At 45.6% G+C, this 25628-nt stretch overlaps 2 protein-coding genes across 4 annotated transcripts in view; one reads left to right on the forward strand and one right to left on the reverse strand.

Annotated features, from left to right (window-relative positions):
- Positions 1-17117, forward strand: part of LOC105077372 (plasminogen) — a 41328-nt gene extending 24211 nt beyond the window's left edge. Inside the window, exons 12-19 of one of the 2 annotated variants that reach the window (XM_010965781.3) lie at positions 1394-1542; positions 2965-3058; positions 6836-6956; positions 8869-8943; positions 9513-9653; positions 11216-11322; positions 16083-16228; positions 16705-17117. In XM_010965781.3, the coding sequence (XP_010964083.2) occupies positions 1394-1542; positions 2965-3058; positions 6836-6956; positions 8869-8943; positions 9513-9653; positions 11216-11322; positions 16083-16228; positions 16705-16866 (995 nt within the window). In that variant the 3' untranslated portion in view covers positions 16867-17117. The remainder of the gene's footprint in view (positions 1-1393; positions 1543-2964; positions 3059-6835; positions 6957-8868; positions 8944-9512; positions 9654-11215; positions 11323-16082; positions 16229-16704) is intronic. The other variant, XM_074368048.1, reaches the window with a different exon arrangement.
- A 599-nt stretch (positions 17118-17716) lies between these two features.
- Positions 17717-25628, reverse strand: part of SLC22A3 (solute carrier family 22 member 3) — an 86969-nt gene continuing 79057 nt past the window's right edge. For both annotated transcript variants that reach the window (XM_074368049.1, XM_010965783.3), the window contains exons 10-11: positions 22660-22759; positions 17717-19287 (exon numbers count right to left, since the gene is read on the reverse strand). In XM_074368049.1, coding sequence (XP_074224150.1) covers positions 19227-19287; positions 22660-22759 — 161 coding nt within the window. In that variant the 3' untranslated portion in view covers positions 17717-19226. The remainder of the gene's footprint in view (positions 19288-22659; positions 22760-25628) is intronic.

Raw genomic sequence — 25628 nt, forward strand, 5'->3', positions numbered from 1 at the left:
GAAAACTAATCAGTTGTGAGGGAAAGATATCATTTTTGAGCCTGGGTGGATTACAGGTTGCTGGTGGTGGCTTTGGCCGAGATGGGAGATTCTAGAAAAGCAAGTCTGCCTTGTCCATGGAGGAATAGAAACGATTTGACTTGGTTTTGAATGTACCAAGCTCAGCGTGCTCATAGGTCTGTCAGGTGATGATCTTCAGCAAACACTTGGAGAAGCAGCCATGTAGCTCCGAGGGTTTGCGGTCTGAGCATGAGAACGTGATTGCCATCTGTGGTGGGAGGGAAAAATAATCACACGCCTCTCTGCTTCCCTGGCCCTTAGCCTGTGTGTCTCTCTAAGTGCTTAGCCCCTGGTCCTGTGGCTGTCAGGTGGCAGGACGTGCTCTGCCCCCGCCCAGGGTGAGGAAACAGAGGGGCTGGTTCCCCCTTGCCCTGACATGAGACTCATTGGTCCCACGGCTGGTCCGATAATCCAAAATCCTCTAAACAGAAATGATTACGATGAGACCTTGGTTTCAAGTTGAGACCCCTCTCCTTCTGGACCTGGGCTTGCCTCCCCGGCGATGTGGGAGAATCTTGTCTACTGTCCCCTACTGGACACTGGACACCTGCTGGACAGGGCGAGTTCATCTCCCCTCCCTCATTCTTGGTGAGACTGGGGCTTTGTGCTCCAGCTGGATGCCCCTCTTAGAGAAGACCTGACGTGGCCTCGCATGGTCCTCCTATGCGTGATGCCCCACATTTGGTGCATGGGAAACTCACACAGCCTGGTCCTGGCAAATACCGGCAGTACAGGATGCCAGAACAGCCTAGCTTCTTGTCTGAGAAATCAGCTGGCCCAGCTTTTGCTCTGTGGGTTTTCCGAGTGGCCATCAGAGCACTGTGTACTGGGCCCCCCATCAAGTTCTTTTAGGGGTCCCACTGAAGCCCCCATCCCCAACGCCTGAGATGATAGACAAGCTGGGGTAAGGGGTCTCTAGTCATCTCTTTATTACCCTTCTCATCCCAAAACTCAAAGCACAGCTCTGGCCAAAATAATATTTCTTCTAAAATCTTTTTCAATCTGCTCTCTTTTTCTCCATCCTTGTTGAGACTGAGGTGTTCAGGAGTCATCGAACAGTTCCCAGCTGCGTCTGTCTGACCGCTCAGCTCGTTATAGAATTGGTTACGTTAGTGTCCTAGCCGAAGTTCCCCTTCTGACATCTCGGTGTGCGATTATTTCTGAGCAGTGTTTCCGCTAACTTGTTACAATTGGCAGCGCCCTCTGGAGTCTTCCGCATGCCGGTGCTCCGAGGGAGCGACAGTCGGCCACCAGGGAGACCTAGCACTGCGCTTATTCCCGCGGTCCTGGGTCCGGGTGGTGCCCCGCGACTGCCGTTTTCTCCTCCCCACAGACTGCATGCTCGGGAATGGGAAAGGATACCGGGGCAAGAAGGCAACCACGGTGGCCGGCGTCCCCTGCCAGGAGTGGGCTGCCCAGGAGCCCCACAGACACCGCATCTTCACTCCAGAGACAAACCCACGGGCAGGCCTGGAAAAAAATGTAAGCCGCTTTGGTTTGGGCTCAGTTTCGTCTTTTGTTGACCAGTCTTTGCAAACCGAATTGACCCTGTGTTGCAGGAAGTCAGCCTGCTGAGCTTTTTGTTGAATAGTCAGTTTACAATGTGTGTTAATTTGTGATGTACGGCATACTGATTCAGTTATACATACATATTCCTTTTCAGATTCTTTTCCATTATAGGTTATTATAAGATACTGAATAGAGTTCATGTGCTATACAGTAGGACCTTGTTGCTTATCTATTTTATATACAGTAGTTTGTATCTGCAAATCCCAAACTTCTAATTTATCCCTCCACTCACTCTTTCCCCCTAGTAACCACAGTTTGTTTTCTATGTATGTCAGTCTGTTTCCGTTTTGTAAATAAGTTAATTTTTTTTTTTTTAGTTTTTTTTTTTTTTTTTAGGGAGGGGAAGTAATTAGGTTTATTTATTTATTTTTAGAGGAGGGACTGACGATTGAACCCAGGACCTTGTGCATGCTCAGCAGGAGATCTACCACTTGAGCTTTATCTTGCCCCTTGTGTCTGTCTTTTTGATTCCACATATAAGTGATATCGTATGGTAGTTGTCTTTCTCTTTTTCAGCCTGACTAAGCTTTGGTGTGGGGCTGGGGGAAGACACTCAGGAGTTTCAGGGGCCCAAGGCTCAGCGTGGGAGGTGCAGTGAGAACCGGCCAGCTGACCTCCATTTTTTCTCAGTTCTGTCTGCGACATTTCCTGCCGGCTTTTATTATTAGGTGCTGTTTATAGTTCCCAGTGTTTGTCCTCCAGGTTCTGATGATCAAAGATGACATTCATGACATTTTAGTTGGATTTTTCTAATAAAAAATTGGATGGGCCATTAGGGCTCCATGCAGTAGGGTTTCCCTAGTCTCACACTCTCTCTGGGACAGTTTCCTTTGGGAGTGGGGATGTTGAGGGAAGGAAAAAGGAGACATGGTCTTTCCATGGTTGACCCATGGAGGGTGCACAGTCCAGGGGAATAAGCAATTCCGAAGCAAGAGCAAAAGGCGTCGTTGAGTAGAAGACGGCAGTGAACCAGGGGTGAGGCGAGTCAAGCACGCCCACAGCCCTCTGTTGCTGCATCCCTAAGGTCTCCACGGACACAGCCTGCCTTTGTGCAGTCTCTACCTCAAGACCCTTCAGCGTCTTCACTCTTTCTCCAGCGGAGTAGCCTCAAGGTTGGGGCTCCTTCTGAACGAGCAGACATGACCGATGGCATACGCTGAGTCAGAGGCTGCATGAGCAGCCTGGAAAATAACCCTGTCCCCAACCCCCGCCGAAGGGGCGCTACCTTTCATCTTCTAGGGACAGCAGCGAAATAAATGTCTGTGCCTCAGGACACAGCCTCTCCCTTACTGCCCCCGTGTGTGCCACCCCCTGTACACCTGCCTCTTTTTTCAGTACTGCCGTAATCCTGATGGAGACGTCAATGGCCCCTGGTGCTACACAACAAATCCACTGAAACTTTTTGACTACTGTGATGTCCCTCAGTGTGGTAAGTCGCTTTCTTTCCTTTTCTTTCTTCCCTTTCTTCCTCTTCCCCTTCCCCTCCTCCTCCTCCTTCTTTTTTTTTTTTTTTTTTTTTGGAAAGAAATGACTTCTAAATAAATGCAACATCACCTCTTTAATATGGGTCTGCACGACAAGAGTCTGGGCTGAGTGCGTCTGGGCAGGAGAGGGCGCTCTCTCCCCCTGAGCCCCTTTTCATGACCCTCTTGAATCTCTCCTACTCTCAGCTCTGTTGGTTAGGCTCTCCCTGACCCTCCGTCACCTTAAATTAAACAGGACAACCTCCAAAAGAGCAAGATCAGAGGTAATCTAATCAGTCTCCCGCCAGTTCCACTGAGCTCTCCGATGCCTGGCATGGGGCGCGCGAAGACCAAACTTACAGTCACCCAGATAGGATGACTTTCCCTTTCAGCAGCTGAGAAGTAAGAAAGAAAATACAAATAGCAGGAAACAGCTAAACGTATAATGTGCGTTGTAAATGTGCACGTTGTTCTCCTAAGAATTTAATGAGAAGAAATGAAGCTCTTTCTTAAGCCCCAACTTCCCTTTGTCCTACGATGACAATTCATTAGCCAGACAACTCAGAAAGCTTATCTGGGCTCTCTCCTCATTTGTCTGAGACTTTTCTAGGGAACGAGAAGTTTGGATCAGGGAAAGAGGAGTGGACATTAGTTCTAAAAAGTTGGGGATGACAAATCCATGGGTAGGTCTGGACAACAAGGCAAAGCACTGTGACTGGGTCCCTATTTCTCTTCCTGCTGACCCATCTTTGCAGACGGCATCGGCCCTGGCTCCCCGTAATCAGCCTGGACTTCTCCTTTGCACAGTTTGAGGGTGTGCGCCAGGGTCTGGCCCGTGGAGGGACAGAGCTGGAGGGGAGAGGCTGACTCTGCAGAGGCACTTAAGTCCACATCTGGAGGTGGCTGGGGAGGGGTTTCTGGGGAAGGGGTTATGAGCCTGGGGCCACACTCTTGAGTAAAGCAGGGGGTGGAGGGAGAAGCCAGGTGACAGGAAAGATGCTGCTTGGTTGTCGTTACTGTGTTCTCTGGCCTTCAGGTGAGTTTACAGCTGACTCGTTCTCCAGTGGGTGTTTTCTCTGTTCTGCAGAAGCTCCCTTGGTGGCCCTCCCTGGGTGGGGTCAGGGCCTCCCTGCTGCTCATCACTCCTGCTCTTCAGCTCTGCCCCTTCCCACCTGGACAGTCTACCCTGGATAGGCTGCCCGCTTGGCCAGGTTGCCTTTAAGTTGTCACAAAGCCTGATATTCTTGCCCCACAGCTGTGCCTGGGATTCATGCACCTTTGATTCCCGTGGAAGGGAAGCGCAGGAACATCTGAGGTGCAGCCCTCACCTGCCGCGGGGCTCTGTGGGCTTCTCAAGTGTGAATCAGGCCTGGGGCCCCACCTTCCCCAGGAAATAGTTTTCAAGATCAGACCAAGTGATCACACGCCCACATTGTGATGAAGTGGGTGACCTCATGGTCCACGGGAAAAAACCTTCTCTCCATTCTTTCTTCTTTCTTCCATCAATAAGAACCCGATTCTTTCACATCCTTGACTTGGGTGAGGATGCCAGACTGTAGAAGAGGCCGCTTGCCTTGAAGTCTGCACGCAGGGGTTTGTCTTACACCGCCCCCCCACCGCATCTCTGGGGCCTCAGCGGAATCCTCCAGTGCCACATCTTCTCACATCCCCACCCATTAGAATGTAAAGATTACAGACCTCAGCTGTTTCCTTCTTTCTAGTGTTTAGAGCAATGTCTAAATAGAGACAGGCTCTCTATATATTTGAATACATATTTGCTGAATGAGTAGATTGAATGAAATCTCAAATCACAGTTCTTCATTACGTCAGGTCAGGGCTTAAAAGGTTAAGGGAATTACTGTGTGTGTGCCTGCGTGTTTTTTCTAATTTTATTCAGATTTTTCAGAATGTGGAATCTCTTCGAGGTCTGACTTGGTCTATTAAGGTTATTTTCATTCTCGCTCTCTCTTTTTAATTATTGCTCACTCCCTGGGAGATTTTGGATTTCCTTTATTTAAGTGAGAAATTTCCTAATAGTAATTTTCTGAACTTTACATTATGCATAATTCACAAGAAAAATTCATCTTTAAAATGAAAAAGTACCATTGATTAACTTTTTAGTTTACACATAAACTTATATAAGCAACTCACCTGAACAATTTGTGTGAACATCCTGTGTTATTAAAATAAATGGCACCATGCAAACTGCACACAAGTAGAAGCACAAGAAAACAAATTGAAATCAGAACCATATTCTCTTTAGGCCAGGGTTCTGTTGCTCAATTTTACCAAGGGATGGTATGGTTTTTCCCTTTAATACTAACTTTAAAAATTGAAAGAGGCCCACTTTAAACATCATTTTATTTATTTACTTATATTCATTTATTTAAAATTATACTTTTTTGTTAATTGATTTAGTAACTTATTTCAATTCCACCAACACAATCAGTACAAATAATAAGTAATTTAAAAGAAATAGAACTTCAGTTTTGTTTTGAATAATAAGACCAGGGTACTGTAATCTCTGTAGTTATTCTTTTCTTAGTATATTTATGTTAAGTCTACTCCATGTAAGGTACAGTAACAGAAATTAAGGTCAGAGTTAGTGAGTAGGATTTCATTATATTGTATGTTTCTTAAAAAAAAACTTCTATATATAGAGTCTCAGAATAGGCTAAGACAAATGGAAAGGTATTAGGAAAATTCAGGTTCCAGATTCACTAGAGAATAGAATCTCTGGTTGATTAAGACCAAAAAGTTTCCCCTTGTAATACTGTTATTAACAATGACTGATGCTTCTACTTTCGAAGACCTTCAAGGGCTCCAGACGATGGAGAAGCACTCTATGAACACCCTGTGTCGCCCCTGATTTTTTCTAGACATTAGTGAGTGGTACCAAAGGTGAGGCACTAGCCCTAACCTCCAGAACCCTGCAGGCCAGGTGGAGAGGGCAAGCAGGTAGGAGGTGAATAGAGAGTAAAGGCAAGTGAGCAGACGTCATCTCCCTGGCACTGGGTTAGTCTCGGAAGGCTCCCTGAAAGAGCTGTGGTGAAGCCGGCTGAGAGAAGGCATTATTTCAGTTGAGTACAGTTATCCTTGCTACCCACATACACACACGTGCACACACAGAGATTCACATTTAAAAAGAATATTCTTAGTGCCTTTCAACGGGGCTGACAACTATGGTGCTGAGTAAACTTCACAGGGTTCAGATGACGACCGTGACAATCATACAGTCTCTAGATATATTTTATTACTTTCTTTTTAAAGCATTTTTGTTGATTTTGGGGGGGGTAATTAGATTTATTTATTTATTTTAATGGAGGTACAGTACTGGGTATTGAACCCAGGACCTTGCGCATGCTAGGCAGGCATTCCCCAGCTAAGCTATACCTCCCCCCTTCTAGATATATTACATCAAATCAGAATAACAATTGTGTTGGTCAAGCTCCTCTCTGAAAAGCTTTCATTCTAATGCCTAACTTACCAATTCATTTAATCACTTCCCCAAGAAAACAGGTAAAAAAAATACTCCTATTTTCTTGAAAGCAGAGGGTTCTGTGTTGTTGACTACCACTTTTGAAACTTAGAAAAAATATTCCAAAAGATGCTTATGATTCTACTATTTCGTCTGGGCTTTGAGATGTCAAAAATTCAGTGCTTTGGCCAGGAGCCGTGGATTTATCATGAGTTGTTCTCTTTCATGTCTTCAAATGCAACTTTTTCCCCACTTTGTGCCTCAGTGTCCTCTTCATTTGACTGTGGAAAGCCCAAGGTGGAGCCGAAGAAATGTTCTGGAAGGGTCGTAGGCGGGTGTGTGTCCAACCCACATTCCTGGCCCTGGCAAGTCAGCCTTCGAACAAGGTAACATCGTTTCCAGAAACAATTTATCCATCCTTCTGTGGAAGCCCTGCAAAACTTTTCTACACTCACACTAAATATTCACAGCTCGGGTATCAGCACCTGCCTCTAAGTTCTGCTAAGGAGGAAGGAAAACTATAACATTAAAAAAATGTTTTTCTATATTCTTCAGTTTGAAAATAGCCAGAATTAGAACCTTTTCCTTGATTTGGGCAACTGTCATCAAAATTTGTAAATGTAGACATTTACACTAAGTTCCAATATTGCAGGAAAATTATGGAAGCGGCCCCAGGGGTTTATGTAGCTCTTTACTGTTGCTTTGTAAAAGGAAGAGAAAGGGATATTTTAGAAATGAGACACGTGTGTGGAGGGCAGGAAAGGTAAAATTATCAGTAAAATTTCATAGATACAGAGTCATATTTCTTTCTTTTTCAGTTTTGTGAATTACTGAATTTAACCAAAGGGTGCCCACGTGTTCGCAAACACGTCTCTTTCAGTGTAGGACAGCTCACGAGCGCCATCATTTAGGAATGAATGCTCTGGTACCCAGACGATTCGGATAACCGTTTCAGTGGCACTCGCCTTTAACAAGTTCGGTTTTCCCGGGTATCCCATCCAAAGCACACACGGAGGGAAGCAGGCTCATCTGCTTCTTGGTGGTGCGTCCCCTCGCTTTTCCGCACCAGTGCGCATGCTCTCACTCCATCTCCGCGCTCAGTGGTCTTCCGCCCTGCGCTGGTGAGATGCCTCTGGTAGACTTGGTTCCAGTATATTTCATTCTGTGATTGAGCTGGCTTTTCTTTGCCTTGCCTTGTTATTTAGTAACTCATTGCTATATAGAGCCTTTACCTTTCATGCATTTCAAATCCCCTCTTTCCCAAGCTGCCCTGTGGTCTCCTTCCTGATTGATAATTGCCTGGCCAGCTACCCTTCACTCCACTGTTAGTGTCCCTTTCATTAAGATGGGCTTCCAAGTGGCTCACACAAGCTTTCTGAGCTACCACGTGACTAAGCTGTCCTATAAGGTAAATGGTTTAGGGAGTATCCCCCAAAACGAACTTTCTCAGGTAAACTAGCAGATGCCTGTCAATCACATTTGGCCCCATGAAGAATGACTCACCACAAAGAGAAATGGAAGGGACCTCATGGAGCTGGAGTTCAGGGCTAAGGGTCAAAGCTAGGGATATGGGCCTCCTGTTGGAGCTGCGTGGACTGGCCCTTCTGTGGCGAGGCCCCTCCTGAGCCGCAGCCGCCTTGCGGAGCCATGTGGGTGAGCCCCTGGTGCTCTGCCCGGGGTTCTTGGACTCCTTAGTCAATAGACATTGATACGAGGCCAGATGAGAACTTCAGGCAAGGCTTTCCTGGGACTCGTGCTGCAGCACAGGGAGTGAAAGCAAACAACAGCTTCCCTAGCTGGCCCCTTAAATGGGATGAGGGGCGGGGCAGGCCCAGGGGCGGGGCAGGCCCGGGGCGGGGCCGGAGGGCCGGCTTAATAGTCTGCCCGTCCCCTTGGGGGTGCTGTGTGCACAGGTCATGCACAGTGCCCTGCTTTTGCTCCCGACACCTCAGAAACGGCAGTTGGGTTTTTGGTGTTTTTGTATCTTGTTCATAACTTGCCCCAACTGCACATATATGGAGTTATTTTTAGTCCCTTATAGTTTCTTTGTATTCTGTTGCTCAAGGAAACTTTGTCCAGGTGCCAGCACTGCAGCCTGGGGTCCCAGGTGCCAGGTCCCAGCCTGTCTTAGTGGAGAATCTGGGAGCACAACTTAAGGCTCCTGCCATCCTGGTGATAAGCTGGTAGCCTTGTCCTTGGGAACAGCTGATGTTACCAAACAGAGTGAACTCTTCTTTCTGGCTTTCTGTGGACTAAGTAATCAGATTTGAACTAAAATCCTGGCCTTTTTCCTTCTAGATTTCTAAAGCACTTCTGTGGAGGGACTTTAATATCCCCAGAGTGGGTGTTGACTGCTACCCACTGCTTGGAGAGGTATGTTTAGGGGACACCAGACCCCAAGACTTACTTGCCTTGAAGATTTTCTGCCTCCTCCCTCCCTCCCTTTTTTCTTTCTTCTCCCCTCCCTTCCCCTCCTCTTCCCTTTCCTTCCTTCCTTCCATGGCAGTGACACTAGGGACCAAGGAGTGGATGTGAAGGAGCTGAGGCAGAATTGCCAGGGCCATTGGATTAGAGCCAAGGTGGTGTTTCTAGAGAGAATGAAGAAGACAGACCCAGTTCTGGCAGGTTGCAGACCTGGGTAGCTGGCAGGACAGAGCCATTCCCCTCACGGGCACTGGCCTCCCCAGGGTGCCCAGTGTGGGTGTCTGTCCTTGTGCTGACCTCAGTGTTGGTATCATCCTCCCCTGTGGTCAGGCCAAAAGCAGCCCCGAGAACATTCCTGACAGCCAGGTTCAGGTAAACCGTGAACTTGGTGTTTTGCCACTCAGAGGTCTCTGATTGTCAGTAGTCGAGCGGGGAGAAGACATCCGTTTATGGCCCAGAGAGCACACCTGACAAAGGGCTGGCCCGTCTTCTGCTCCGAATGTCATCATCTCCTCTAGGTCCTCAAGGCCGACATCATACAAGGTCATCCTGGGCGCACACCAAGAAGTCAACCTTGAAGCGGACGTTCAGGAACTGGAAGTGTCCAAGCTGTTCCGAGGGCCCCAGGGGGCGGACATCGCCTTGCTGAAGCTGAGCAGGTACTGGCTCATTGGTGGTCTCCGCCCTAAGAAGTGGGGCTTTGGGAAGAATACTGACCTTCCAGTGAGAAAATTTGGCTCAGCCCCGTCTGCCTCCTACTGGCTGTGGTCGTAGCAGAGGCCCCAGGACTCAGTTTCCTCATGTGGAAGAAGAGTGAGTTGAAAAAGAGTGAGGTGCAAGGGTTCCCCTGAAAACTCTCTCACTGCATGTTCCCCAGTCAGCTAACACACACCCATAGCAGAGATTCATTCAGTTATTCTATGTTGATGTTCTCTTTTCAACACAATATATTTGGGGGAATCAAATGAGATTATGTATTTCAAAGCACTTGAAAAAAGGCAGTGTAGACACACACACTCACAAGAGCAAATTCATCTTCGTCTTATCTTTCATTTTATGTTTCCTAATGAAATGGCATTTTATTATTCGGCCTGATGAAATGATACATTTGTTTATGGCACTTAAAGTTAATGGTACATGGAAATAGGTCCGGGTGGAGACCACTATTAAACAGACGGCTGCTTTGAGAACAGGCACACTCGGGACGGTCAACAAGGCACACGGAGGACATCAGATGTGCCTGATGGGTTCCAGATGACAGGGATGCAGCCGACAGTGATGAGCTGGCCAGGCCAGCAGCACAAGGCCGGCCGTCAGGAGTCCAAGTGGGGCTCTGCTGGGTTTGGTCAGAAACACTTCCCAAGTTTTCTGGGTCCGTAAACTGAGAAGTGACTCCCTCGGGTATTTGGATATTCTAGAAAGGAAAGAAAGGGCTTTTTCATTATAGATTATTACAAGATATTGAATGTAGTTCCCTGAGCTATATATTAGGACCTTGTTGTTTATCTATTTTATATATAATAGTTTGTATCTGCTAATCCTAAACTTCTAATTTATCCCTTTTTCTCTTTCCCTTTTGGAAACTGTAACTTTTTCTATGTCTGTGAGTCTCTTTCTGTTTTGTAAAGAAGTTCATTTGTATCCTTTTTCTAGATTTCATATATAAGTGATATCATATGGTATTTGTCTTTCTTTTTCTGACTTACTTCACTTAATAGGATAATCTCTAGGTCCATCCATGTTGCTGCAAATGGCATTATTTCATTCTTTTTTATGGCTGAGTAGTATTCCATTGTATAAATACATCACAATTTCTTTATTCAGCTATCTGTTGATGGACGTTTAGGTTGTTTCCATGTCTTGGCTATTGTAAATAGTGCTGCTATGAACACTGGGGTGCATGTGTCTTTTCAAATTAGAGTTTTCTCTGGATATATGCCCAGGAATGAGATTGCTGGATCATATGGTAGTTCCAGTTTTAGTTTTTTAAGGAACCTCATACTGTTTTCCATAGTGGCTGAACCAAACTATGTTCCCACCAATGGTGTAGGAAGGTTCCCTTTTCTCCACACCCTCTCCAGCATTTATTATTTGTGGACTTTTTGACAATGGCCATTCTGACCAGTGTGAGGTGATATCTCACTGCAGTTTTGATTTGCATTTCTCTGATAATTAGTGATGCTGAGCATCTCAAATGTACCTTTTGATGTTTTCCTTTCAGCCCTGCCATTATCACTGACAAGGTAATCCCAGCTTGTCTGCCTTCCCCAAATTACGTGGTTGCTGACCAGACGGTGTGTTACATCACTGGCTGGGGAGAAACCCAAGGTAAGAGAAGTTCTGTGACTCACATAGTGAATTGGTTTTGACCCGCAGCCTATATGAGAAAATGAGCATTTGCACAAAGTTCTATCAGTGAATGAGGTACACTCCCTCCTGACTATGTCTGGGCACCTGCCTGTGTCTCCACAATCAATCACCAAGGGGCACAGATCAGGGAGGGGCAGTGTTTCTCTGAGACTCTTAGCCCATAAATTCAATGTTAATATTGTGGCCGCAGGTAAGCCGGGTTTTGACACAAGCTACAAATTAACGGGGTTAGATTATTTTTTATGTGCAGTTAACCAAGCAGAGTTCCCAAACATGGTGCAAAACAGCAACAAAAATTGTAGTTAAAGTGGTCTCCTCAAGTACCACTTGTCTGGTGTCTGTGTGGAGACGCTTTGGTGGTGGGGCAGACAGACAGCTGGGGGAAAGAAGAAAAGGTCCCAGTTCCAGGATGGGGTTTGGCCCTGGTCGATAGGGTGGGGGTGAGGGAGGAAACATTCATGCAAGGTCCCATATCAGCACCTGCGCTACATTGTGAGAATCCGGTCTTCTCTTTGCAGTATGGCCCGCATTATATTATCAGCATCATGATAACTATATCCTTCAGACTCAGTCCTAGGAACATTGAAAGAATGTTCCAGATCTCTGCCTCACTTTCTTGGAAGTGTCAGGGAGGGCACCGGAGTGGGGGTCAGGAGCCCTGGAAAATAGTTCCGGCTCTCCACTAGCGGGGCAGACCGGATGAGTCACCTCACCTCTTTGTGCCTCTTGGCATCTAAGCCCTCACTGGTGAAATCAGAGGTTTCAAATTGTGTTCTCGTATTAGTCTTTTGCATAAGCTTTCATTTTAAGAAAGGTTTTGTGGCTTAAAAAAAAGGTTAAAAACTATTAGTCTTGTTCATTTCAAAACTGTCTTCCTTCTTTCTGCACTTTACCTACTATTTTTAAAACCTCACCTCCTGGGTTTCCCATGGTCCCCCTTTCTGCACTTGGAGTCTGTGAGCCTTGAGGGGAAGGAAGGGGGAACTTGGCAAAGGACGAGTCCCTGGGGATGTGCCGGGCTGCTCCAATATTTTGCATTTAAAAAAATTTAAACGCTACAAACCCTTGTGAGTTGGATATTTTTTTCCCCAGTTTTGCAAATGAGGAATCTGAGGCTCAAAGAAGGTGCAGAGCAGTAGCAGCAGGGACCGCGGGCCCCGCCGCCGGTCGAGGGGCAGATGGACCTGAATCAGAGCCCCGACTCCCACTGAGGAACTGCAGATCCAGAGAAAAGTCACAAACTCTTTCTGAACCTGTTTCCTCATCTGGAAAGTGGGCTGCAAGGCTGTGTGAGGGAAACGATGCAAATGTGTGCAGTAGGCACCACGTGCAGCTGAGTCTTGTTAACGATGGGCTGCACTCTTTCCTGCACGACTCTGCAAGTGGCAGAAAACCCAATGCGGGAGGAGGGTGGAGCTCGGTGGTAGAGCACGTGCTTAGCATGCACGAGATCCACAATCCCCAGTATCTCCATTAACAAATAAATAAGTAAAAAACCTAATTTCTCCCCCCTCAAAAATCTCAAACATGTTAAAAAAAAAAAAAAGACGAAAGAAAATCCAATACATAAAGGGAAAATTCTTTGCAAGCTGCAAATTCTGCTGGCACTTATGATGTCCCCAGGTCCACGTCCTCTCCTACCCCGCAGAAGGCGCCGTTCATGGGCACAAAAGGCACATCCTTGGTGGCTCAGGTACCACTGCTCTACAAAGAGGAATAAAGGCGGCTGCTCCCCAGGGGCTGGCAAAGTCCGCCCAGCTCTGATAGGTCTGATGGGTCACTCCCCGCCCCCGAACCAATCACTGACTGATCAAACCTGTGTCACCTGCGCCCGAGAGAACCACACACACCCACAAGGTTGGAACCCTCCACAGGATGTTGGGATGTAGGTGAAAGGCTACTCGAGAGCCAGAAAACCAACAGATGTTCTCTACAGTATCTAACTGATTAAAGCACGAACTTAAAATTATACAGATTTGGGTATGAGTCCTGGCTCTACCATGGACACTGGGAAATTAGTTTTCTCATCTGTACCACCCTACAAGTTCACTGTGAGGATATAGACAATGTATATGAAGTGCTCAGTGCTTTGGAGATGGTATTTTAGCAGCTCCTGTGCTTCTTATACAACCACAAGCACCATTACCATCATTACCATCACCACCACCATCTCAGCATCATCTTCACCGTCACCATCATCACCATCACCATCATGATTAACCCCCAACCCTCCCCATCATCACCACTATCACTATCATCAATAAACATCCCATGGCCTATGTGTAGCTGAGCCCCAGTGGAACCCAGGCCTGCCAGACCCCAAGGCCCATTCACTGTTTTCCTGTCTCACCCACCACCCACCACCACACTTTTCTAACCACCATCCTGCACTGGGCTCCCCTGTCTTTCCAGGCCTCCTTTGAATGTCTAACTGAGAGAATGATTCTCAGTGTATTCATTGGACTAGGAATCACCAAACATGAGCCAGATCTGTTTACCAATTTTCTATACGTCAATAATGACATCAAATAAGAGTTCTCCGTGTGAGGTCAGGTTCTCCCCTTCAGTCTCAAGACTTTCCCTGACTTCCATGTGCAAACGCAAGTTGTTGATGCCAAGGGGGTCATTCAGGCCAGCTGCTCATCAGCAATCGTGGGGCACTTTCAGGGACCTGCTTCTTCCTCCCCGGGCCCATCGGGTCCCTAGGTCCCCCTCAGCCTCAGACCCTCAGAAGTGCCATCTGTTCTGTGGCCACAGGGTGGCAGCACCTCTGCACAGACGACAACCACTTCCCTTCGTCAGCAGTGGATTTGTCCCCAGCATCAGAATATCTGCCTGGCTCAGAAAGCAGATTAAGTACAGGACACTTGAATAAATTAATTTTAGCAAACATTTTTGAGAATGCTGCTCCCTCCACATATATACTCAATTTAAATAATGCACCCACCACCCAGTTCTTCTGTGGTCAGGAACTTCCTCCGCAGTGGCTCTGCCCGGCCAGGACAGGGACAAGCCCCTCCTTCCCCATGGTGGTCCTCTTAGGTGCTCCTGTCCGCTCCAGATCAAGTGTAAGTCTTCTGAGCTCAAGACAATTTCCCAAGTGTACTCAAAGTCTTTGGCGAAGAAATAATTCTTTATTTCTTGGCTGGGCCATCCTGGCAAAGCAAAGATTTTGCAAAACTCATGAAAGCTGGGCTTACAAAATTGGAAAACTGGATTCCTTGTGAAAACACTGAGATATGCCTGGGGATGTCCATCTGGGGAACATCATTTCTTCTTGAAATTTTGTAAGGATTCTATTTCAATTTACCAAAATAAAAAAGCAGGGTTTTTTTCCCCCCACAAAAAAAGAAACACAGTGAGTAAAGCAAAAATGTGGGAGAATGTTTACTGTCCCTAATTGGAAAAGAAATGTAAACTAGAAAATGAATTAGGACAATACCACCTATTACATTAGTAAATATTTAAAAAATATTAGAAACCACACACTTAGAAGGGTGTTGTGCAGCGAGTTTTTTCCTTGTGACATTTTGCGCTGTCACAGACGTTTAGAATATATTTGCCAATGTTATTGGGAGCCATAAATATGTCTATATAATTCCTGGGAACTTAGACTTGAGAAAATAAGGGATAAGAATAAACTGTATGAATAAAGGTGTGATACATTGAGAGCAACTCTAGAAGCCAGTGAGCATGGTGGTGAAGAATTTGGGCAGTGACGTTGCAGACCTGGGTTCAAATCCCAGCTCTGCCACTTACTTGCTGGGTGATCTTGGGCCAACTACACACCCTTCCTGAGGCTCAGTTTCCTTAACTGAACAAGAGGAATGACAAAAGTGCTTATGTCCCAGGACAGTTGTAAGGATTAAATAAGATATACCACATAATGAGCTTGTGCCTGAAAACGTTAATTCTCAGTAAATGATAGTTCTTCTTTTTTTTATACTGTGGTAAAATATATATAACATGAAATTACTCTTTTAACTAGTTTGAAGAGTATACAGTTCAGGGGCATTTCATACAATCACAACATTGTGCAACCATCACCGCTCTTTACAGAACGCTTTCCTTACCCCAAAAGGAAATCCCAAACTCAGCAAGCAGTCAGTCCCCACTAAAATACTGATTATAAAGATTGCAGTATTAGAGAAGCCCTTAAGCTGTAACATTGTGTGAAAAAAATCTATGATATGATATAAGTAGTAAAAAAAAATCCTATAAAAATCCTGAAAGACAATAACGTATCAAATGGTAGCAGTAAAGTTAATCTCTCTTTCTGGATTAAAAATACATTTCTTCGGAGGGGGATGGGGTATAGCTCAAATGGTAGAGCACATGCTTAGTATGCATGAGGTCCTAGCTTCAATTCCCAGTCCCCCCATTAAAAACAAAAACAAAACTAATAACAAATAAATAAATAGACATACTGACCTCCTCTCCAAAGTAAAATAAAATAAATTTTTAAAAATTTCTTTATAGTTTTAAAAAACGAACCTCAAACTCCCCCTAACGAAGCCCAGATTAATTAAGTCTAGGTCATGGGAACAGGAGATCTTATATAATGTTTACACTTTCAAGGATGAAAAAGAAAGAAAGAGTTCTCCATCCAACCTCACAGACAAACAAGAGATCTGTCATTGCTGCCCTGTTGTTCTAGAGGTTTCCTTGTGGACGTGTTTTTCATCCAGTAACCATTTCTTTAATCTTTTTAAACACAGGCACTTCCAAGGCTGGCCCGCTCAAGGAAGCCCAGGTCCCTGTGATTGAGAACAAAGTGTGTAATCGGTATGAGTATCTGGACGGGAGAGTCAGATCCAGTGAGCTCTGTGCAGGGCACCTGGCTGGAGGCACCGACAGTTGCCAGGTAAGAAGAGACTAAAGCGACTGAAGTTCATCTCCTGTTGGCCTGAGTTCCTGACTGGTGGTGAGGGAGTAGTTAAGTCCCATCCCAGCCATGGCCCACAGGTCTCTGCGAGGGCGCTGGCGGTGCGACCCCCATGGTGGCCTTTCCAGTGGGGAGGGGAGTTTGGCAGCTGCACTTCCTTCACGAGTGCTCTTGGGGTTACTGTGCCTACGAGAAGCCCCAAGGCAGGAAGGGATGAGTACAGTTTTCACAAGGGTTCCCCCCCCAGGAAGCACTAAATGGTTTTGTTGCATAGACTGTGCTAAGTGCTGAAGCACGGCAGATGTTCAAACGATATGTTAGTAAGTTCCTTTCTGATGGGAATGGAATGTTTAAACGCCAGGGAAACTGACATTTGGGTTATAGAAGGATGACACCCCATGATAAAAGGATGGACGCTTAATCCTCACTCGGCTTTTCCCCTCCCTCTGCAACAGGGTGACAGTGGAGGGCCTCTGGTTTGCTTCGAGAAGGACAAATACATTTTACAAGGAGTCACTTCTTGGGGTCTTGGCTGTGCACGCCCCAATAAGCCTGGTGTGTATGTTCGTGTTTCAAGGTTTGTTCCTTGGATTGAAGAAATAATGAGAAATAATTAATTGGATGGGAGACAGAGTGAAGAATCCACACCTCTAGAAGCTGGAACATGGGTTGGGAATTTAGCATGCTCAGAAATAATTGACAGTAATCAAACTAAGACACTGTACTTAACTACCATCTTCTGCCAAGCCTCAACGTTGTTTTGTATAGTTGTGGATAACTTTTTCCTGTCCATGGACTGCTGGATTCCATAATAATAAGGCAATACAGCTATGACATTTACTGAAAATAAACTCTGTACTTCTTTTAATTTTTTTATTTTCATTGTTTTCACGTTCTTTGTTAATCCTACCAATTTTAAATGGTATAACTCTAACAGACTTATTGATTTTGTCCTTTCTCATAAGGAAGAGTTGCATAAAAGATGAAGATGCTGTAAGGTCATAGAGAGGTCCTAGTAAGTCACCCATATATTTACCTTGTCAGCGAAAGACGCCTTGACACACATATTTAGTGTCTTCATTTCTGGCACTGAGATGGATGTTTTCAAAGCTGCAATGTGTGTGGGGAATCGTGAGAACAAATTCTATTCTTGGGCATGAAATCTGTAACTGACAACTTGACTTGAGCCCAGCACAGGGGACGCTGGGCAGAGAGTTGTATATTGAGAAGTAAACCAGGCAATGGAAGAGTGATACGAGACCAGCAAAGAGTCTTGAATGTCATTCAGGGTCACATACGAGTCTAGGAACAGCGCCAAGAGCCTGCAAAGGAACAACGAACGTGTGTTGAAGGTGGACCTCTTAATTTCCATCAGTAGTTGGCTGTCTGGGTATGCAGCACACTGTTGCATGGGACAGTGTTTTACAGTGAGTGACACGTGTCCAAAAAGAAGAGAAAGAGTGAAAATTGATTTTTCTTGACAATCAAAATTTTTTTATTGTTACCAGAACCAAAATGTCAACTCAAAATACAATTCAAAGGTGATCATGTCAAGGAACCACAGTCATCTCACAGCAAAGAGCAGTGCCAAGAAAGCAAAAATGCGAGTGTGTGTGAATGAAAGGGGAATGCAGCAGTGTGTCCTCAAAGAACTGTGTTTATTTCATTGAGAAATAAAACATTCATATTCAATTCTGGTGAGCTTTAAGGATTGAAAACTTACTTTACGAAGAGCACACACATCGTACATATCATCATGTGCTCACATAGAAATTTTCTTCCTCATTGGCAAGATTTCCCTTTGGCGTCCATTTTGCCTGTCCACACACAAGAATTCATTAAACAGTTCTGCATAAGAGACATACTGAGTCTGAAAATATAACAAATATAACATATAAAGCAGAACATCATAAAGAGAGCATATTTGCATTTAAAGTCCACATTTCAAAAGCCTCAATAACAAAAAAGACAGATCAAATGCCTTATTAGTATCTATAAAGTCACTTATAAAGCTTCTGCTAATTCTTTTAAGCATGGATATGATTGCTGTTTCTTTTAAACTAAAATGTAAGCTGCTTCCCAAGACAAGTTAAAAGTGTCAAGACTGAATGAGATCTGTCCATCTTTTTCACTCTTGACCATGGGCACCATTATAGAAATGAACTTGCAAATGTAAGATCAATATCCCTTTATGTATGATTAAAATCTGAAGACCCATGAAATCATGACCCCTGGGTTTCATCAGTAAAAAACTGAGTACGTGGCTCTGGGTACCACTAAAGGAGGACCAAAATCATCCTGAATCATTTCAGGACCAAACCTGATTTTCTACATCAGAGCCACATCCCCAAATTGTACAGCAGATTTATTCTTATTTATGGAGCAAGTCCTGGACATGCCTGCAACCCCAGCTGCTGCAGGGGTTTGTGGAACTCAAGCGGAGAAGAAGAAGCAAAGGCTCAGAGCCATGTGGCCCGAGGTCCTTGGGCTTAGTCTCTTCATTGACAAGATTCCCAAATCTTCATCCTTCATCCTGCCTGGAATCTCCAGCACACTCAGTTCAGAGCCTTCGTTTCTTGATCTGTATACTTTCCCCAGATCCTTGATTTGTGCAGCCTGCATTCTTGATGGAGCTGTCGTGAGAACTGGGTGGGGCTTCTCTTGTCTGTCTCCAACCTAGTGGGTCAGAGACCCTGCCCCAATGTTAGGAAAAGCTTCCAGAGGAGCTGTGCACACAACAGGCTCTTTGCTAAACCAGCCACATATAACATGTTCCCAGGAACTTCGACAGCATGATAAACCCTAATTCGTCCAACGTTACATAAAAATACTCTGGATAGGCTGAAAGTCTTTGTGAAGTCTGAAGAACACCGGGAGCCGCACAGCTGAAACGGACACACGTGCGCCTCTGCAAGGCACGTCGGTTCCTCGGGGGGCCCCCCTGCAGAGCTCTGTCCCCGTGTCTTTGGCCGGGGCCTCAAAGGCGAGAGTTAGAAACTTGGCTTTTCCTTTTCCTGCCACATTTATAGGAATGTGGACTAATAAAACAAAGGAGAAAAAAGAAAGTCCTTATGAAAGATTAGACAGCCAGTTAGAAGGAAGGCTTTTTGCTGCAACTACGGAATATTATTGACCGAATACACTCATGCATAAGCGCTCATAAAATCCCAACTCAAAGGGAACAAAGATCACTGTCTTCAACCTCATGTTTCACCTGCTCTCAGATCCGAGGCAGTGGTTTATAAGCGTTATGGAATACATAAGTTCTTTATAAATTTCTACTCAGTAACAGATGATTTAGAAATGACCTGCTGATGTGAACAAAAAAAAGCAAAAATGATATAATGGTTAAGTGCCATTTCAGAAAGGATAATGTGAATGGGTTTCAGTAACTTAGGGCCAAATCGTTTCTTCCCCAGAGTAAGTAACTAAAGGATGCAATTAATGTGCTTGCCGTGCAGCACGGTAAATCGGACTTTTATCAGATGCTTTCTCAGGAGTAGGGACTAGGCATAATTAATTAATCTACCCATTTTTTATTATGAAAAGTTACAAACAGAAAAAAATTAGAAAAGATTGAGTAACTTGAATTTTTGTTGACCTAATTCTCCCGGTTTGTATATTGGTTGGATATTAATTTTCCCTGCACACCGTTCACATGGCCCTCTTGCTTCCAAAAGCCATCGCCTCCAGGTGTTTAACTCTCATTTTAATACGACTGAATTGGTAGAAGAGCCCTGGTCTCATATCATTCTCAGATCTCTTCCTCTGCTTTTCCCTGATGACTTTGAACACCTGACCCCTGCCTGGCGTGGGGAGTAAGACGGAGTACGTCACTCTTGCTATTTAAGCAGAAGCCCAAGCAGCAGAGAATGGAGCGGAGTCAAAAAGAAGAACCCAGTCCCCCGCTGGAGTGTTGGCCCAGGGCACAGCCACGGGCTCGGGCAGCAACCGTGCAGGGCAGGGGCTCGGCACCACTGACAGCTGGACGTCCTGAGGCTCCAACGACACAGTCACGGTCACCAGTGGTCAGCACTGAGCTCTGTCTTACTTTGACCCTAAAGGCCTGGCCGGGATGCTCTCCTGGGTATCCCAGCCCCGAACAGGTCCATCAGGACACGTTGGCCCATGAGAAGTTCCCTGGCTGTCAGACTTGGAGACAGTCCTTTTCCCTTTCTCGCCACTTTCCCTGCTTCGTTTCACCTTGAATACGCCGCCTCCCTTCGTCCTGCTGGCCTGCTAGCGTTGCTGCCGTTGTGCTGACAGGACTGGGCACTCTTACCCAATCAGGGACCCCCCACCCTGATACAAGCCAAGTAACTGTCTGTGACAGGACAGCCAGCAGGATGTTTATCCTTCCTGGATGGAGCGACACCCTGCCCAGGTGTAACACTCGTGAGGACTTCACATAGTTTTAATACTGTTTATAAATTTCCTCATTCTGGTTTACAAAATGGCAGCGTCTCACAGAGAATCTCCACCTTGCCTCAGACTTCCTGAAGCATTGTTTTAGAGTCCAAAGTAGGTAGTTTTGGTTGAGGAAGAGCCTATGTTTACTTACAAACAGGCGTAAGAATCTGTTTGGGTTACTTCATGGGACGAATATCCACCTGTCCTCTGACGGGCCAGTCCTGTCAGGGTCAGCCACTGGGATGTGAGCTAGTGCTTTGGTTTTGAGGGTATCGATAAGGCTTTCTCAGGGAAGTTCTGAGATGATTCATCAGTCTTACTTTTCAAAATAGCATCAAGACACAGGACAATGAAATCACTGTATCGATTTTAAAGATCTGGTAAAATGCTCATGAGATGCTTAGCAATGCTTGCCCATCTCTGGGGAGGGGGATGATACCACATTAAGAGGAGCTATGAAGAGAGAAATTTCTAATCCTACCGGGGAGAGGCTCACTATTAAAATACTGATAGTCAAGTAGATACAGTGCAAGGTAATAAAACTGCCCCGAATGACAGAGTCACACCTGCACACCGGATAATACTAATCTCGGCCCTAGCGTGTAAAAGTTGTGAAGTCTTTCTGAGCATTGACCTCCTAGTATATAAATAAGTGAGGATAAGAACCTGGACAAAATCACTTTGACTATTAAATGAAATGACATATGTGAATGAACCAATCGCTCACATATGTAAGAATGGAAAAAAAAAGTCTCTTTTTACTCTCTTCCCAATCTACCAACTGAAGAATAAATCTGCCCTGAGTTAGTAACAGAAATGTTACTAACATTTCAGTCTTTTCATAGATCTTTTTGATATATTTAGAAAAAATTTAGAGATCCCTGCCCTTAATTTCCAAGTCATTGTTTAGAAGAAGATTGATTTCTTATTTTTAAAATAGCTATTAAATTATTTTTTTAATTCACAAATAATACAAGACCATGAGTTGCAATTAAAAAAAAATCAAACAGTTCAGAAGTCTGTAGAGTATAAAACTGATGTCTCATCTGCATTCTCTCCCCAAGCCATTTCTATTCCCAGAGGTTTATTTTACTACTTTAGATCTTTTCCTATGCATTCTCATTTCCAAATTCTCTCTTCCTATCTTTTTATTATGAAAGACTTCAAACAGAGAGAGTTAGAAAGAGTTTGTGTAATGTGAATTTTTGTTTCTATAAAAAAATGTATTTCATGTTTCTGTGTTGGTTGGATATTAACTTTCCCTGCACACCACTTAGACACCCTTCCCTCAACTCAGTCTCTTTCGCTCTCTCCTTCCTCCGTCTTCCTTCTGGCTGTCTACCCATAACGTCTCATCTGTCTGTCCATCTACCGTCGTGGCTGTCATGTAGCTTCCCATCCAGCTGTCTGAGGGATTGCTCTGGGCTTTATTTTTTAATAAATACTATAACACTTTGTTCAGCAACTTTTCACTCTGTAATCAATCTTGAAAATCTTACCATGCCACTCCATATAGATATATTTCAATTATTTTAATCTCTGTATAGTAACCTATTTTATGGATATATGATAATTTTCACAGTCAGTTGCCTACCAATGCCCATTTAAATGATTTCTACTTTGCGTGGCTGGGACACTGTGCTGTGCACCGGAAATCGACACATTATAAATGACTGCACTTCAATTAAAATTTTTTTAATAAATAATTTCTACTTTGTCAAATCATCAATCCCTTTCCTTTAGATTCCTTGTGAGTTTTAACACCTTATTTGGAAATGTTTCCCTCTTCATAATCACATATAAAAAGATCAAACATATTCTTTCAGACATTTTTTTTTTTACGTTAACCTTTTACATCTACTTTGAATTCTTTTGCTTAGGATGTGAGAGGGATTCAGTATTATTTTTTCCCCATGGATATTCAGTTTTCTCAACACCATCCTTTCCCGGTGGTTTGAAATGCTGCCTTTCTTCAGGAGGCGCTGAATTTCGGACCATACCTGGCAAGTTTTTCTACATCATCCACTGTCTCTGGCAGGGCAATACCCTTGGTTTCAGGCAAAAGCATCACGAGACCACCGCAGACAGATGCCAGGATACCTACGGGACAGGGGAAAGGCGTTGCGGTACCAGGACTCACAGCCAGCCCCTCTCATCCCTCCCTCCCTCTGGCAGCCTCACTACCCTGAACCAGCCTCACCTGCAGCAGCTCTCCGGTCACCCTAACAGCCTTCCAGTGTTCCTTCATCATGGTCTCAAGTGTTGTCTATGACCCTCCAACCCTGGATGGTCCCATTGCCCCTGTGCGCTTGTACATCTGTTCACTCACTCATTTGACAGCTGTTTATTGAGGGCCTATTAAGTGCCAAACACTCAGAGAAGCCCTCACCTCCTACTCACGGGGGAAAGAGAAGCTGCCGGGGGGGAGCCCCTCAGCTTCCTAGAGCCTCAGCACACACACCTCCCCCCCACCTCGAGCTCCACTGCAAGACTTGTCCTGACATCTGCCCAAGGGCGTCTTTTGGAGTCCTTTAGGGGTCCTCACTGGAGGGACTCAGCCCCTCTCTCCAGTACCGTTAACCCACTTGTGGAAGCACCAAAATGTATTCAAATCTCTCCTCTTTAAAGAGCCTTCCATGAACCTCTTCTTATCCTCTGGGCGCCATCCTCCCTCCTTCTGTTCCTTAGAACTGAAACTCTTGAAATGCCATCCTCTCCTATTTTCTACACATCTTCATATCCTAGTGGTGTGCCGGGAAAGGTGTAACAACAGGCTTTCCTGAAAATAAAGTCCTGATTGACAGTGTTTGCCTGTTTCTGGGGCTTAAATACACCCATCAGGGATGCACACCATCCAGACAAGCAGCCCGGGTTGCTGAGTGAGGTGCTGAGGAGACGGGGAGCAGTGCACCATCACCCAGTGTCTCCACCGCAGATGGAGGTACAGTAGATGCAGCTAACCTCACAGCCAGATATAGTAACATAGCGACGAATGAGGAACTGGGGAGTTTTGAATATTTACTACTTCTGTTTTTAATCTATTAGATAGTCTATTTTTAATGATGGATGTGTTTAATAAGTAGGTCAGAAATTCTTGAAAACTTAACACTTGGCCATGGTGGGCTGGAGCCAGCACCACTGTGAGCACCCTCCACCTGCTCTAATCTGGCTTCTGCTCAATGTCCCCTCCGGCCTTGCTCCAGCCAAGTGGCCAGCTGCTGCCACCACCAGATCCACTGGATCTGCCTGACGTGGCGGCAGAACCTACCCACAGTCCCCTGCATCCACACGTTCCTGATTTCCCTCCTGCTCCCCCACATCCCTTCTCATCCCCCGGCCGCCTCCTCTCATGCAGCTCATTCTGGATGCTCTGTCACTCCTCAGGTCTCCATCCTGGACTCTGTTCTTCCTTCTCACTCAGTCCTATTTTCTGTGGGCAGGGGTTTCGGTCACTCCCACAGTTTCAGTGGTTATCCACATCCAGTTAGCGTCTAAACTTTTATCATAAGGCCACACTTCTCTCCTGACTCAGCTCATCAAAGCCTCCCATCTTCTCACAATTTCAACTTGCATTTTTTAGAGGTGTCTCGTGCGACAAACAGCCCTACAGAACCCCTCCATGTCCTCCGGCAGACCCGCCCCCTGGCTTCACTAAACTGTGGTCTGCACCGCCATGTGTGGTTCTCCCAGCCAGGAGCCTGGGACCCCATCTCCCTGCTCCCTCTGGCCCTTGCTCAGTTCATCTCTCCATCTTGCCAATATGACTTCTAATATATTTCGAGGGGTCCATCCACTCCTTAAAATTCTCAGCGCCATCACCGTGAGCCCACTCATCATGCTCTCTGGCCTGATTACACATTCTTTTCATCATCTCACACTAGCATGGTCCCCCTCCAACTCACTTGCATATCTGCCATCAGAGTCCTGTTTCTAAAATGCAAATCAAACACTGTCAGCCCCAGCTTAGAACTCCCCACAACTTCCTGCTGATGTTTGGATGAAGAGCAGACCCTTTGTGCATCCGAGAATGTTAGAGCAGGCAGAAAGCTAGTTATAAACAGAGAAAGGGGGACACAGGCCAAATGGCAGGAAACCACACATCTTGTAAACAATGGGGTCCTTGGGCAGACAGAGAAAAGCAGGAACCTCTGGACCGACAGGAAATTCCACAATGTGGGGTGACAAGGGTCCTAGAGGCAGACAAAGAAAGGTGGGGAAAGGCAGGACTCTCTGGAGCCCAAATGTTACCTTTTGCTCATTATGACCTCATTACAATAAAATTAGTCTTGCAGATCAGAAGTACCCATCAGGCACCTACACTATGAAACTTCTGATCCAGACTAAATAAGAGCAAAAATCCCTCCTCTCCTTGGGGAGGTGTAGCTGGGATGAAGATCAGGGAATATGATCAACAAACCCCTCCCTCCCTAATGGGTGTTCTGCCCATTCATTTTTATGCCCCATGTAACCAGCTTGCCAAAGAAACTCAGTGCAGCTGCTCACCTGAGTCTGGCCGCTCGCCCCTGAGAGTGTACTATCACTTAATACATCCTTGCTTTGCTTTCCTGGCTTCTGTGTCTTGTCTGAATGACCCTTCATCGTCTGGCCCCAGCTCGCCCCCACAGCAGCTTCACCTCTCTTCAGGCTTCACCTCACACACCGTGCTCTGTCCTTTAACTTCCTGGGGGTCAGAGAACACCTTCCTCTGCTTACTCCAGGCCTCCCCGCTGCCTGGAGCCCCACAACCGTCCCATGGATAATTCCTATTCACCCTCAGACCTCAGCCGAGGCATGGCTTCCTTGCCCCCTGACCTTCTCCCCTTGTCTCTGGGGGTTGGTGAGCCCTGTGCTGTGCCGCAACAAGGATGTGTAGCACCCTTGTTGATCACGCTCTCAGGTGACTGGCTGTTTGCAAACGCAGCTGTCTCCCCTCCCCAGCCAGACTCTGAAGGGAGGGCCTGCACCGCAG

This window comes from Camelus bactrianus, chromosome 8 (genome assembly GCF_048773025.1).
Source record: "Camelus bactrianus isolate YW-2024 breed Bactrian camel chromosome 8, ASM4877302v1, whole genome shotgun sequence".
NCBI lineage: Eukaryota > Metazoa > Chordata > Mammalia > Artiodactyla > Camelidae > Camelus > Camelus bactrianus.